The 15,934-nt window shown below is 37.1% G+C and overlaps 1 protein-coding gene across 1 annotated transcript; it reads right to left on the minus strand.

The window, feature by feature from the left end:
• Positions 1 to 3,330: 3,330 nt before the first annotated feature.
• Positions 3,331 to 15,624, minus strand: LOC120090984 (EH domain-containing protein 1). Its single transcript, XM_039048731.1, has 16 exons — positions 15,252 to 15,624; positions 15,080 to 15,159; positions 14,680 to 14,748; positions 14,536 to 14,599; positions 14,282 to 14,337; positions 12,198 to 12,240; positions 12,045 to 12,106; positions 11,834 to 11,947; positions 11,566 to 11,668; positions 11,292 to 11,341; positions 5,072 to 5,200; positions 4,746 to 4,997; positions 4,556 to 4,635; positions 4,148 to 4,274; positions 3,841 to 3,984; positions 3,331 to 3,764 (listed from the first exon to the last, which is right to left on the minus strand). Exons 1-16 carry the CDS (start codon positions 15,334 to 15,336, stop codon positions 3,579 to 3,581), a joined length of 1,644 nt encoding a protein of 547 aa, XP_038904659.1. The 5' UTR covers positions 15,337 to 15,624; the 3' UTR covers positions 3,331 to 3,578.
• Between the last annotated feature and the right edge of the window lie 310 nt (positions 15,625 to 15,934).

Raw genomic sequence — 15,934 nt, forward strand, 5'->3', positions numbered from 1 at the left:
TCAAATTGCAATATTAAAATAAAACATCCTCTATACTTTCATATCAATATAGTTAAAACGAACGTTTTAGGATATCCATAGATTAAGAAGAAAAATCGTGAGAATTAAACTTTAGTTTCCTATCGGTGAGATTTAGCTTTGGATGGCTAAATTTAATGTCGTATTGTAACTCCATCTTTTATGGATGGTTTGTTCATCTATGATTTCAAAGCCTAACAAATTTGAATACATTTTGTTATCTATGATCATATGAATTTAAATTATATTTTTATAAAAGAAAAATTGCAACAAGGACAATTACCTTTTTCTAGTTTATCTTTTATGTAGTATTATCGTTTCAATTAAAATTTTAAACCTAAGGGATTTTTTTTTTTTTTTAGTAATCACAAAGTCTGAAGTTTGAATCCCATCCTCGATTATTGTACTAAAAATGTATATATATTTCATCTTTGTATTAGCCATTAATATCTTTAAAGTTAAACGTTGTCTCTATTTCAACTCCATTTTTTTGTCTGTGAGTAAGATTATTTTTTACTACAACCACCATAGAAATGAGAAATCGAACTTTCGATCTTTAGAAAAGAAACCATGTCAATCATTGTTGAAATAAGCTCACTTTCGCTTGTAAATAGAATTTTAGGTGGTGTCAAATTCTAACCAATCTTAAATGAGCTTCCTTGTTTATTATCATATGAATTGAATGATATTTTTCTTTCTTAACAAAAGCCGTATCAAAATAGTCCTTTTTAAGAATTTTGAAAGAGGCTACTTGACATCAATCAAATATCGAAGTCTAGATTTTATAAAAATGTCGATGAAAACATCAATATAGATGAATAATTCTTAAAAGAATATAAAATAGAATTAAAAAAAAAACATATTTAAATTAATAAATAAATATTATACACTTAAATATGTTTAAATGTTTTTTATTAACAAAATGTGTCGATTTCAATAGTAAATATTGATCGAGTAGATTTGAATTATTTATCGAACATGTTGTAAAGTATGCAAGCCAAAGAGAGGAAAATATTTTAACATGACTCTAAGCAGGTGAATCAAATACTCCCTCAGGAACCAAAATAGGTTTTTTCTTTTTCAAAATTATATTACAATTGTAATTATAGAAGTGAACTTTTTAAGACATTTTCTAGAAGTTCAACTTTCATGTATATATTTGAAATGTATAGAAAACTTTGAAATAAAAAGTTGGATACGACACTTTATAAAAAAGAACCTATTTTCGTTCGTGTGTGTGTGTATATATATGTAGAAGTATAATGTATAACATATAATTTAGTTTTTTGTTAAATTAAAAAACAAAAAGACATAATTTAGCATCTACATTTCATTGTATTTATTGGTCTAAATTTGGACAAATTTTTCTTTATATGTAAAAGATTAATTTATTAAGAAATCACATAAAGGAAGAGTAAAACGTAAAAGTCAACATATCCTATTCAATAAAATTAAATTATTTAGTATTAGATGAATAATATGAGTAAAGAAGAAAACTATAGTTTTTTAAAATGACTTGTTGCATAAATAGAATTCAAGCCCAAAATAATAGAATATGTAATACAAGGATAAAATAATTGCATATATAGAACATTCCAAAAAATTCACACCAAGCCACCATTTTGGACGCTGCTTCCCGATTTTCTCAAATTGAAAACTATCACTGATAACAACTATTAGTGATAGCTTTCAATTTGAGAAGCGTGCTATCACTGGCTATCACTGATAGCTGCTATCAGTAGTTATCGTTGATAGTTGCTATCAGCAGTGACTTTTCAATTTGAGAAGTGTGCTATTAGTTGCTATCGTTGATAATTGTAATCAATGATACTACTATCGATGATCACTTTCAATTTAAGAAATGTGTTATCGTTTGCTATGACTAATAGCTACTATCATCACTGATAACTGCTATTGTTATCAGTGATAGCTTTCAATTTGAGAAATGTGCTACCAGTTGTTGTCATTGATAGTTATTATTTGTAATGCTACTATTAGTTATAGGTCTCAATTTGAGAAATGAGCTATCAATTGCTATCACTAATATGTTTCCATCAATAATAGCCAAATAGTGACTACTGTTAATATGTTTCTATTAATGGTAATGTTTTGATGTTATTTGAATTTGATATCATATTATACTTATTTGTAAATAATCGAGGTCCTTTTGATCTTGAATAGGAATCCTACAGCGATGGACCCCGACGGTGGGGCCTTATGGGGAAGAAAGAGATCTTTGCCGGAAGCAAGTCCACTGCCCAACCCTGGGGCCACTGTTAGGACCGAATCGAATGGAAGACTGGGGGTCGAATGAATAAATGGATAGGGCACTATGCTCCAATTATAGAGAAACCTTGATTCGGTCAACCACGTAAGACAGCCCAAATGCTCTGCTCTGGCTAAAACTGACAGAGGGGTGGAGTGTTCAAAGAAGGGTATGATCAACTCGTTTTTTTTTTTTTTTAAATGATCTTGGAGAACAATTAATATAACAATAAATAACAGGTACAAATATTAAGTCGAGGTATCCATTCTATGACAACTCTCACCACGATTGATTGGTCTGAGGTTATCGATAATTTATTGATACATGTAATGTGTTTATATGTCACTATTGATGCATATAAGTATAAAATGATATCCTTCTACATTGATAGTCATAGAGGATATTATTGATAGCTACCATCAATGATAACTTCTATTGCTATCGATGTAAAGGATATCCCTGATAGTATTTATGTATTATGTGATGTTTGGAGAGATGAAGAAATTATGGAGATTGAAGCAAAAATTGAAGAACGGAAAAAAAAATATGGAAAAAGGAAAGACTTCTTTTTACAAAAGAAAAAAAAGGGAAAAAAAAAAAGAGAAAAGGAAAGAAATTTAGGGGGAAAAAAGAGGAAAGAAAAAAAAAAAAAGAGAAGAAGAAGGCATGCAACAAAACAAGGAAAGACAAAATTAGAAATTAGAAAAAATTAAAAAAAATGTATTAATCAACCCTACCATATTTAAATATTTTAAAGATGTACTATATTTTTAGATTTCTCCCCTTATTTTTCTATCTATTACCAATATCCTTTTTAAAAAAAGAAAAATAATTAATGAAACACACCCCCTAGAAATTTTCCTTGCAAGATATCCTTAACAAATACTCGACGGATATCTAGAACAATTTATTTCATTTTTTTAACTCATCATTTATAAGATTAAAAAAAAAAAAATAGTAACAATATTAATAAATCAGAACCTTGAACTTAATTTACCAATACAACAATTTTTTTAAATATATATATGGAGACTGACCGTTATATATGAAACTGAATGTTAAAGGCAGCCATGTATACCTGAAAGTCAAGCTCGAATAAATACAATAAAATACGTATGAACTGTTTTATTAAATAGAAGATAATTTAAAGAATGAATGCTGATGGCCAAAATAACGCTAACTATGGCTTCCAATAGACTATAGTTTCAATTATACATTACATTAAACTTGATATTGGGGTTAAAACATTTAAAGCAGCCGTGTATTATACCTGAGCTCGAAATTACTGGCTCATTCAGTCATAGGGATTTCTGAAGTTCTTCAAAAGTTCTGGGACATCATATCCCAACATATCGTCGACAGACTGAATCATTTTTGGTTTCAACTTCTCAAATTTGTCGAAGTTGTAACCACCTAATATCTCTCGGAATTGTTCGACGTTCGGGAAATCTCCGGCAGGTAAGTGATATTCCCTTTGTACCTGTGAGATGCTTAGAGTTTTTAGTATACAATTCCTCGGGAGTTGAGAACGCTAACAATTAACTAAAACGAAATACCTTTCCAAACTCATCTTCCAAATTATCGATGAGTCGCTGTTGGGTCTTGGCTTTGCCGATCATGGCAGGCATCTCCCTCTTAAGATGGCTTATGATGTAGGCATGAATTTTAGCAGCTCTTGCACGCTTAACGAATTCATTAATCTGTCAGAAACCGATGTTATCAGAAACTACTTTCTTCTTTCCGAGGGGGGAAAGATGGCAGGGCATTTTCAAGAAGACCTTTTCATTTCCATGTAACATTGTATTACACAAATAAATACCATTTCAATCAGAAAAATAAAGATAGTAGACTTGGGAAACTCACTCTTCGATCACACGCCTTCTTTGGGATATCCTTCAAATCGGAAAGAAGATCTTCCTGTTCTTTCTCAAAGAGCTCTTTTCCGAGCGGACCCGTAGCAGCTTCGTTAACCGGTTTGTCATTAAACGAGCTGTCACAAGGAAACACATGAATGTATGAGCAAGACATCCTAGTCAACACAAGAATTCTATCAAACTAGCGATCTAGACAATGATATGTCCACTAGATGGCAATATATGAAAAATGAAGCACTAAAAGTTGGTGCTAGAACATCCTAAAACATTTTTCAACTGTATGTGAATTGGCAAGATGCATTATTGTCAACCATTCCATTAGAAACCACTTAGCTGATAAAATTTTTAAAAAGAAAACAAAAATTCACCAGTATCATATTAAAGCAAGAGACCGCACCCAATATAAACACGTACAACCTCTGGAGTATTCAGAACCTTCCCAAGCGACCACATTAATGCTCCATAAACCCTCATCAACTGAAATATCCAAAAGAGATTAATTACATTCCCTGAGGCCATATATTTCATCTTGTACAAAGTAAACCAGAATAAAGATAAAAATAATAATATGAATAATAATAAGTCACCTGTTGTGTGTCAACTTGGTCTGCCTTGTTCAAGACTACTCGAATTTTGTCATCATGCCCACGTAATGAAGCTATAACCCGTTTGAATTCATCACTAATATCGAGTTTATGGGGATCAAATAAAAGTAGAATAAGATCGCACTTGGCAGCAAACCATGATGTTACAGATGTGAACTCATATGCTCGCTGTGTTCGTTGTTTTTCTCCAGATAAAACTCCAGGAGTATCCACAAACGTAATATGTTCTAGCAGCTTCACAAAAAATAACAGTTTTTGAAAAGAGTATTAAAATCAATATTCATGGAAATAACAGATTATATTCTTACAGGATGTGGCATTTGTGAACACTCAAATTTTGATAGAAAAGAAGTTCCAAATGTTGTGAGACCATTAAATGGCATGTCTGCTTGGACGGCAATCGTATTTCCAGGAATGCTTCTTTCATCAGGTCCAGACTAAAAGGGAGCAAACAACAATGAATTAGGTTTGAAAACCCAATGATTATCTGTTCTTTTGCAATTTACAAATTTAAAAAAGAAAAGAAAACTACAAAATCGACAGCCATCTTTGATACCCAGAAAAAATTTTCAAAGAAATTTAAGACGAAATTCTCACAAAACCACCAAGAACCATGCACAAAATACTTGCTGGAATTTGTCGAAAATAGCATATTAAGCTAGGGGTATCTTCATAATTTCTTATACCCTAGGGCTTCCCATTATCTATTTATTTGGTTTGTTCTCTTGTGCTGTGTATCAAACCAATAATAAAGTCTCAATCGTGGTTTTCTCCCTATTCTAGGGTTTTCCACGTAAACTATGTGTTCGTTTCTCGTTTTCTATTTTCATCATGGTATCAAAGCAAGGGGACGAAACCCTAGCCGTCATTGATGAGAATCAACCACATTCTTCTTCAGCAGTCTCCGTGGGATCAGTGGAGCCGCCAACATCGATACCACAGCAACCGTTCAGGCAGCCGTTGAGCATTACCTCCAAGTCGCGCTGCCTCATCTTATTCCAGCCGCCGTTTGAAGGCCAATCGAGTCGTCCGTCCCAGATCGGAGCGTCAATCGGTGGTCAGAGTCGTTCGATGCTTGAAGCCCGGCCGATTGAAGTCGTGCCTCAGCAGACCACGCCGAGCCCAACCAATGAGTCGTTCCTAGAGGTCGCGGCTGGATACTTTCGATCGCAACTTCCACCTGCGCAAACCCTAGCCGATGGACGTTTTTAGGTGGTTCTGGCGCACGCCCTTCAGTCGCAACATCCAATCGAGATTTCCAGTCGCGCCGAGCCCAGTAACCCTTCATTCGTGGGATCCTTGTTTAGCCGCGCCGAATTTGGCCCTTCAATTCCTTCCACGCCGGCTGGTCGTGGCTGGGCTCCCTCAACTGACATCTTCCAACCAATGACAGTGCCGTTTCCTGGTGAACAGAAAGGTCCAGCCACGCCAAGCAGTAGCGGCGCGACCCAATGCCCTAGCGAGAATCGGCGTCGTTTCGCCTATCTCCAACAACAAGTAGCAGACTTCGGAACAGTTCTTGGCACGAACCCACAACCAGAATTCTACTCTGAGAATCCAGTAAACTCTTTCTCTGTTTTACCCAATACGAATTATTTGTCTGGCTCGATGGACAATTCTGCAGGATTCATCATTGGAGAAAAGTTGAATGGCCAGAATTATTTTTCCTGGTCATAATCAATCAGAATGGCACTGGAAGGGAGACATGAGTTTGGGTACTTAATGGAGGAGATGCCAAAACCTGAACCGGGTGATCCTCAGGAACGTATCTGAAAAGGGGAATTCTCCCTGTTACGGTCAGTTCTTGTTAATAGTATGGAAACCCAAATTGGTAGACAATTACTGTATGTTACAACTGCCAAGGATATTTGGAATGTTGTGCAGAAACTTTACTCAAAAAGGCAGAATGCGTCTCGGCTATACACGCTATGCAAGCAGGTCCACGACTGCAAACAAGGAACCATGGATGTAACTTCTTATTTTAATAAACTATCCCCATTATGGAAAGAGATGGATCTTTGCAAGAAATAGTTTGGAATTGTGCACAAGATGGGGCCCAATATTTGAAGATTGAAGAAGCTGATCGAGTCTATGACTTCTTAGCTAGATTGAACTCTAAATTCGATGTTGTTCGAAGTCGAATGGGCCAACGGCCTATACCCTCTCTCATGGAAGTATGTTCGGAAATACGGCTGGAAGAGGACAGATCGAGTGCTATGAACAACCTAGTTAGCACTTCAACTGAGGCTGCAGCCTTTGCTACAAAATCATCCAGCTCTGATGGCGATAAGAAACCTACTCCTGTCTGTGAGCACTGCAAAAAGCCGTGGCATACAAAAGACCAGTGTTGGAAGCTACATGGACGACCTCCGAACAGTAGACGTCGCCAGTCACATGACAAATCAAACCCTAGGCGTGCCCTAGTGAGTGACTCGGCAAATGAGAATCCTCAGCATCAACCTCCAACAGACAGTAAGACCAATCTAAGTGCAATTGGGGTCAGTGCCATTGCACAGTTAGGTACGATTCAGTCTTTTGGCCTTATTAGCATTAATGGTAAAAAAACCCTGGCTTGTTGACTCAGGGGCTACAGATCATCTTACTGCCCATCTGATCAATTTCTTTCATACCGTCCGAGTGCTGGTAATGAACGGATTAGAATTGCAGATGGGTCGTTTGCCCCTGTTGCAGGAAAAGGACATCTTCTCCGTTTGAGGGTTTGGTATTGCTTGATGTGTTGCATGTTCCTAAGATATCATATAATTTATTATCTATTAGTAAAATTACAAGAGATCTCAGTTGTCAGGCAGTTTTTTCACCCGACTCTTTTTCATTTCAGGATCTGAGCTCGAGGACGATAATTGGCACTGCCCGGCACGATAGGGGGCTCTACTTCTTGACTGATGATATTTCTTCTAGGAATGATTATAGGGCTAGTCTCGTTTCTTTAAATTTTTCTACTTCTGAGAATGACTTTATGTTGTGGCATTTTCGCTTAGGACATCCAAATTTTCAATACATGAAATATTTGTTTCCGCATTTGTTTCGCAATATTAATACATCTTGTTTAAACTGTGATGTTTGTATTCGTGCCAAACAGAGTCATGTCTCCTTTCATTCTCAGCCTACAAATCGTCCAGACCCTTCACCTTAGTTCATAGTGATGTCTGGGGTCCCTCACCAACCACCACCTCCACAGGAAAACGCTGATATGTCACTTTTATAGACGACCACACTCGGCTTACTTGGGTCTTTCTTCTCACTGTTAAGTCCGAGGTGTCGTCAATATTCCAGCAATTCCATACTACTGTGGAAACCCAATTTAATGCGAAAATTGGAATTCTGAGAAGTGACAATGGGCGAGAATTCTTTAACGCCTCTTTCCAGAACTTCCTCACTTCTAAAGGGATTATCCCCCAAAGCTCGTGTCCCTCAGCAAAATGGAGTAGCCGAGAGGAAATATCGTCATTTGGCGGAAGTCGCCCATTCCTTAATGTTGTCCACATCTCTTCCATCTTACCTATGAGGGGATGCTATTCTCACTGTCGCCTACTTAATCAATCGAATGCCTTCTCGCGTCCTCAACTTTCAGAATCTGTTGGATTGTTTTAAAGAGTCGCACCCAACCACTCGTTTAATCTCAGATGTTCCACTTTGGGTATTTGGTTGTGTTGCCTTTGTTCATTCCCATGGTCTAAACCGCATGAAATTCACCCCTCGTGCTAAAAAATGTGTCTTTTTGGGTATCCTCTCTACCAACATGGGTATAAGTGTTACCACCCGTCATCTCACAAATATTTTGTTTCCATGGATATCACCTTTCTTAAGGATCAACCGTTCCTTTCCATTAGCCATCTTCAAGGGGAGAAATCTAGTGAAGATTCTAACTGGTCCACATATGCAGTTCCCTTAGAGTCATCTCCTATTCCTGGACATTTCGGCCATGTCCTTCCTACCAACCAGGTCCCATGGATAACATACTATAGGAAGAATCTTAGGAAGGAAACAGCGCCATATGTCGTATCTCCGGCTCGGTCCATGAGTCAGGCCCAGCATCAGGTACGTGTGTTCCTGAAATTAATGATATTGATACTTGTGCTGAGCCTAACAATTGCAGAGAGGAAAAAGGCAAAGAAGGTGCTAACAGCACCACCATGGCAGATGGAGAGACAACTGAAAATAATAATCAGGAAACAATTCCGGAAAATGAGAATGATACTAGAGATGGTGATGATATGGAGGAGACCTCTGAAGGTGAAACCCTTGTTGAGCAAACGATCAATCACAGTAGGAAACTTGACAGGATGGAAAATCGTGATGCACTTCTCGATCTCCCTATAGCCTTGAGAAAAGGCACTCGATCATGTACGAAGTACCCTACGCATAGTTACATGACGTACAGTAATTTGTCACCTGAGTTCAAGGCATTTACCACCAGTCTAGATACAAGGATGGTACCGAGTAGCATACAGGCTACAATGGAAACTCCTGAATGGAAGGTTGCAGTCATGGAAGAAATGAGGGCACTTGAGAAAAACGGAACGTGGGATCAGGTGATTCTACCCGAAGGGCACAAGACAGTTGGGTGCAAATGGGTCTTTACTATAAAGTATAAGTCTGATGGAATGATTGACCGATACAAGGCCAAGTTGGTTGCCAAAGGCTTTACTTAAACCATTGGTGTGGAATACCCCGAGACATTCTCCCCCATAGCTAAGCTTAATACTATCTGGATATTATTGTCAATTGCAGTAAACAAGGATTGGCCTCTTCATCAACTGGATGTAAAGAATGCGTTTCTTAATGGGGAACTTGAAGAGGAAGTATACATGAGTCCTCCCCCGGTTTTGAGTCAATTCAACCACCGAGTGTGCCGATTGAGGAAGTCACTATATGGGTTGAAACAGTCTCCGAGGGCTTGATTTGACAGATTTACCACCTTTGTCAAAGGACAGGGATATACCCAAGGGCACTCAGATCACACACTATTTACAAGAAGTCAACTTCAAGGAAGATTGTAGTTCTCTTTATGTATGTTGATGATATTGTGCTTTCTGGAGATGATGGTGATGAAATTATGAGACTTAAAGCAAAAATGGCCAAAGAATTAGAGATTAAAGACCTTGGGAAGTTGAGATATTGTAGCTCGATCAAAGGAAGGGATTTCAGTGTCCTAATGGAAGTACACTGTTGATTTACTCAAGGAAAGAATAATAACTGGTTGTAAACCTGTTAAGACCCCGATTGAGTATAATCCAAAGCTTAGTAATACAAGTAACAGTGTCCCTGTCAACAAAGAAAGGTATCAGCGATTGGTTGGGAAATTGATCTACTTATCTCACACGAGACCTGATATATCCTATGCAGTTAGCATTGTCAGTCAGTTTATGCAAGCTCCTCATGAGGAACATATGAAAGCAGTTGAGCGCATTCTACGATAATTAAAGGGAACCCCTAGCAAGGCTTGATGTTCAAGAAGTCCGATAAACGATGCATTGAAGCTCACATTGATTCTGACTGGGCAGGGTTTGTTGTTGATAGAAAGTCAACATCTGGGTATTGCACGTTTGTCTGGGGTAATATGGTGTCTTGGAGAAGCAAAAAACAGAGAGTTGTGGCCGAAAGTATTGTTGAGACTGAATATCAGGCCATGAGTTTAGGGATATGTGAAGAAATCTGGTTGATGAAAGTGTTGTCAGATCTTCATCAAGATAGCGAGCTTCGAATGAAGTTGTTTTGTGACAATAAGGTAGCAATAAGTATTGCAAATAATCGAGTTCAGCATGACAGAACCAAAAATGTTGAGATTGACAGTCATTTTATCAAGGAAAGACTGGACAATGGAAGTATATGCATTTCTTACGTTCCTTCAAGTCAGCAAGTTGTAGATGTGCTCACAAAGGGATTGCTTAGACAAATCTTTGATTATTGTGTCAGCAAGTTGGACCTTATTAATATTTACGCCCCAACTTGAGAGGGAGTGTCAAAAATAGCATATTAACCTAGGGGCATTTTTGTAATATCTTGTACCCTAGGACTTCCCATTGTCTATTTATTTGGTCTGCTCTCTTATACTTTGTGTATCAAACCAATAATAAAAATAAGTCTCAATCGTGGTTTTTTCTCCCTATTCTAGGGTTTTCTACGTAAACTGTATGTTCATTTCTCGTTTTCTATTTTCATCAGAATTTAGTTCCGTTCCCCTTCTTCGAAACAAAGGACTAAAAAAGATGCAACAGAAACTATTATAATGTGTGAACGATCATTTTTCACAGAATAAAAGGCATGTGCCATAAAGACAAAGCCAGATAGAGTATCTTCAAACTAAATAGAAGTAGATCAACTATGCATAAAAAGTGAGAAATACAATAGAAGTAACCAGTAATATAATTTATTTGGAAACTGCAAGAAACAGATTGCCAAGCTGAATAAATTGCAAGCTTGGCAGATTATATGAAAATACACGATTTTATTTCATCCATGCCGCCTTTGCAGGGGGAGAGTGGATTAGAAAAAAGAAGCACTTACCATAACAACAACAAATCTGTCAGTTGTAGGTTCCGGTCCAATGTGGGCTCCTGTTAAAAGTGCATAAAATGGGAAGAAAATTAAATCAAAGTTGGATGTTCAAGACACAACATGGTCCCCCCGTTAAGTAGGGTGAATAATTGGTGTGTGAGCGGGGTGTGGGGGGAAGAGGGGGCCTATGGATCAGCCCTTCCCTCTCTCTCTGATCATGGAACCTCATACTGCTTTGGGAAAGTAATTTGTTACTCTCAACATAACAAGTACAATATCTCACCTGGATAACTGCTTTTCAGCAGATGTTTGATAAATGTCGTTTTGCCAGTAGAGTATTGACCCAAAAGCATAACCATAGGTTTAGCATCGAAGTCACTATTTGTCTGAGTCATAGCGCAAGCCAACATAAATATATAATCACATCGTAAACCATGGTCCATCATACAGTGAAAGTTAAATAAAGAGAATATTTTTATGAGAGAAATAATCTCACGTGACATATGTAATGAAATATACAATTAAAATGCAAAAACATACATGACACTCACCAGCAATGGGGAAACAAAATCATTAAATCGATAACTAACTTCTAACGGCTTCAACTTCTGAATATACAGCCTTTTCAAACCATCAATGATAGATGTAACGGAAGAAAGAGGTATCTGAAACAGAATTTTGGAGGGGGAATCATGAGGCCAGACACCAAAGCTAGAATTGACTGCAGTAACTAGCAACTGCTAAATGTTCATGATCACAAACCTTTTTAGATGATTTTGATGAAAACCAACTTGCTGAAACAGGTGACTGCCCCTTAGAGCTACCTGCAAAGCCATCATCAATTGCCAAGTTAAAAGAGGAAAGCAAAAGTATGAATGGGCCTCCTTTCATTAATTGCAGAGATAAAGTTGCTACCATTTGTCTCATGGTCATTTGACTTCTGTTTACGGGCTTTCTTCTGTGTGATAGACAAATACAAAAGTTAGAACTTTGAACCTAATTACAAAAGTTGTGCCTTCCTAATCCTGTCCTACAGCACTCACTATTTACATTAGCAAAGCAAATACTTAACTGCTAGCTTTAGCCTCGTGAGAAGGCCCATGGCCCAAAGGCTTGGCCCAAAGGCTATAGTCCAAACCCCAACCATCTCAAAGCCAAAGTTTGATCAACCCAACTCATTTGTTCAATGAATTGTATATGGATAACTCTTTTAGAGAGGTCAATTTTTAAGGTCTTAAACAAGCAAGGAAGAGACCTGAACCATACCTTTGGTGGACTCCATTTTCAGTAAAAAAAAAATTGTATTGCTTGCATAACAGTAAGCTACGATCCTTAGAATTGGGAACCATCAAGGAGTGACAGTTGGAAGAGAAGCCAGCACCACCAACAAGGTACTTCCCATGTGGAGGATGTATTGTGAATGTAAACTAGTCCTACCTACAGGCTAAAGACTCCCTAACCATACTGTGTTATTGCCACTAAAATTTCATTCCTCATTAGTGGTGGGACATGGTGATGCTTTAAAGACTTACCAGAGTAGGCAAAAGGAGGTATATTGGAAAGGAATAAAGGCACAAGGGACACTTATTGTGAGCTTGCATGTTCTCCATCAACGAACTAAGGTCTGTTTGGAATGACATTTTAAGTGTTCAAAAACTTACCAGAGTAGGCAAAAGGAGGTATATTGGAAAGGAATAAAGGCACAAGGGACACTTATTTGTGAGCTTGCATGTTCTCCATCAACGAACTAAGGTCTGTTTGGAATGACATTTTAAGTGTTCAAAAACAATTTGTGCACTTAAAAATTCTTTTTCAAACCCATCATCTCAAACAAGCCCTAAGTTTTTAGCTTTAGTTCTACCTAGTTTGTTTTGACCTTCACCCATTCCATATCATACTTCTTTTGAAAAGCATTCCATATCATACTTGCGAGGGCACTTCAATCGACCTTGTGGGTCAAAGGTTGACCTGTGTCACTGTCAGAAAAATATGATTTAATTTTTCTTGTGGTAGATCATTGGTCAAAGTATGTCCACTGCATCTTAATGCACCATCCTTTTATACCCAGTGTATTGAAAACCATGCATTAAATGTGCCTCACTTCCAAGAAAACGCTCTTAGTGCAAGAACATCCTGCACCTCATTGCCTCATACCCTTTTTCTTTACATAATAACCCAAAAAAAAAAGAAAAAAGAAAAAAAGAGAGAAGTATTATCCAGAAAAGACTAATAGACCTTTTTTTCCTTTGAACTTGGTATGGAGAAAGACCAACAATGTTTTCACCTAGATTCTTCCATGAGTCCTATACCTAAAATCTCAATCAACACCCATGCGACTTGTCATACGACTTGGAAGTAACCATACTTTGAGAAGTATATTTCTTTTTGTCAGCCCTGGCTAAGGACCTTGGCACTCGCTGTCACTTGTGCTTGCTGCATAGTTGGTGTGTCTAAAGTGGAAAGGATCTATAAATACACATCATTTCTTCTTGTGGTTAATCCATCAACCATTTGGCAGAAGCTTATGAGTTTTTTTTATTGCCCGTATGCCACCATAGCCTCCCAAGGCAATCTCCAAATTTCCTATGATGAAATACTGATTTTCGGTTTAAAAAAATAAAGCACAAGTGTTATAGTGTACATTTTAAGTGCTTTTTTGGGAAAGTAGCTAGTAAGGAATGTAACAATTTTCAAGGAAGTGAAGATCTCTAGATGATTCATCAGTCGTGGAACGTGCTACTGCATTAGCCCCTTTCCTCAAAAATGAATTGATTGAGAAATTTGGATACAAATCTATACTTTGATATAATGTTAATTAACTACTAACTATAAAAGTTTCCTCGAAATCAAATGTAGTAGGATCAAGCGATCCTCTTGTTAGAATAGTAAAGTTGTGCCAAGTTGACCTAGATACTCACGAATATTATCAAATAAAACTTCTAATTAGAAAAACTAGTTCTTTTAGCAGTTCAATTAGACTACAGAAGAAGCATACTCACAGCTAATATGACATCCAGCCCCTCCATTCTAGGAGGATTCAAACTCTTCAAATCAACTGCAATAAATATGACCAATCACATCAAATCAAAAGTCTACGCTTTTAGGACAGAAACATAGTACATTGAACAGTATAGAAAAGTTACCAACAATTTGAAAATGGGTTTGCAAGTGTTGGCTTAATAATAGGGGGTTGGTTATAACGGCCACAAGATAGTAATGATTGAAAAATACGAACTCAGGATAGGAAACAGACCTTCGCTATTTGAAGTCAGTACATCATGAGTTACTTCCCCTCCAGATTGCGCCAAAGAAACAAGCTAAGCATAAAAGAAACATATTACTTTAGAAAATAAGTTGACATTTTCAATCCACGTACTCAAGATTCTAAAACTACAACCTGCATTGCAGTAATAAACTCCTTGAACCCAAGATATCCTTGCCGCTTGGAATCTGCAATTGCCCACACCTTTGAACAAAATGGTATACAGAAAATCATCGTCATAATAAAGAAAATGAAAAGTGAAGACACGACCATATATCTTTAACCACCAAGTTCACGTGATCATCAAAGTTTTCACATAATGTTGCCAGAACAAAGAGCTACGTTAGTTAGATAACATAAGAAAGAAACTAATCAGAAATTTCAAAATATAGTTCAACTTTTATTTATAAAGTAGTAAGATAAAATAATTACAACGACCAGAAAATAAAGAAAACATGAAAAGAGAGAGCCGAAAACGCAAAAATGTCTAAGCCAATTAAACGGGGGGGAAAAAAAACACGAAAGGAAGCCGAACCTTCTTGAGATCTTGACGAGGCAAAGTCGACATGGAAAAGAACTTAATAGCATCATTCCCCGTAACACGCCCGTCTCCATCTGAAATTAATTAGCGAATGAATTAAGAATCCAACATTGACTCACAAGAGAAACAGACAATCATTAAAACAACTCAAATGAAAAAGAAATACCAGAATCAGCGTAATCAAACCATTCTTGATAGATTTTCTGATGTTCTCGGGAGCAGGAACCGATAGGATAGGAAGCGATTTCCATAAAAGCTGATAAGAGAACAGCGGTTATATGTATACGTATACCTCCGGTGAATTGCTTCCTCCTCCGCTTGATTCCGTTCTTCCAGTTCCAGGCGAATTCCGAGATCACGAAAAGAAGAAACAATCAATGGAATGTGAAACTCAGAAGAACTGATTCCGGAGTTCTCTCCCTTTCTGTTCGTCCCTCTTTTGAGGAGAGAGAGAGAGAGAGAAGGGAGAAGGAACTGGAACGGAAGTGGAGAGAGATGGGAATTGGAGTTCTTGTTTTTTGATACTTTTTGTCCGTTAACGTTTCATGCCGACGAAGATGTAATGTAATGAAAGCTAGAAACGTCGTCGTATTCAAATTTCCCAGTAGCCTCCACGTGGCATCCACAACGATGGGTAACTTCATAAAAACACAGTAGTATCGAAGAAAATAATTAATAAATCATTTAGTGACATATTAGATGATAAAGAAAATGAATTGATGCCTAGATTTTTTATCCTCTAATATGTCTATCTTCTTTTTTTTTCTTTTTTTTTAATAACATTTGCTAATACACCTACAATTAGAAAACATGAGTGATGTACATATAATTTTTTGTATTAATTTGGCA

This window comes from Benincasa hispida, chromosome 11, assembly GCF_009727055.1.
Source record: "Benincasa hispida cultivar B227 chromosome 11, ASM972705v1, whole genome shotgun sequence".
Classification (NCBI taxonomy): Eukaryota; Viridiplantae; Streptophyta; class Magnoliopsida; order Cucurbitales; family Cucurbitaceae; genus Benincasa; species Benincasa hispida.

Excerpts from the sequence above, each read along its gene's own strand:
- LOC120090984 (XM_039048731.1), bottom strand. The coding sequence starts at position 15,336 with ATGGAAATCGCTTCCTATCCTATCGGTTCCTGCTCCCGAGAACATCAG. Across the intron at positions 4,636-4,745 it reads ACCAAGTTGACACACAACAG|TTGATGAGGGTTTATGGAGC; the intron begins GTGACTTATTAT and ends TGGATATTTCAG. Across the intron at positions 3,765-3,840 it reads TGGAAGATGAGTTTGGAAAG|GTACAAAGGGAATATCACTT; the intron begins GTATTTCGTTTT and ends AGCATCTCACAG.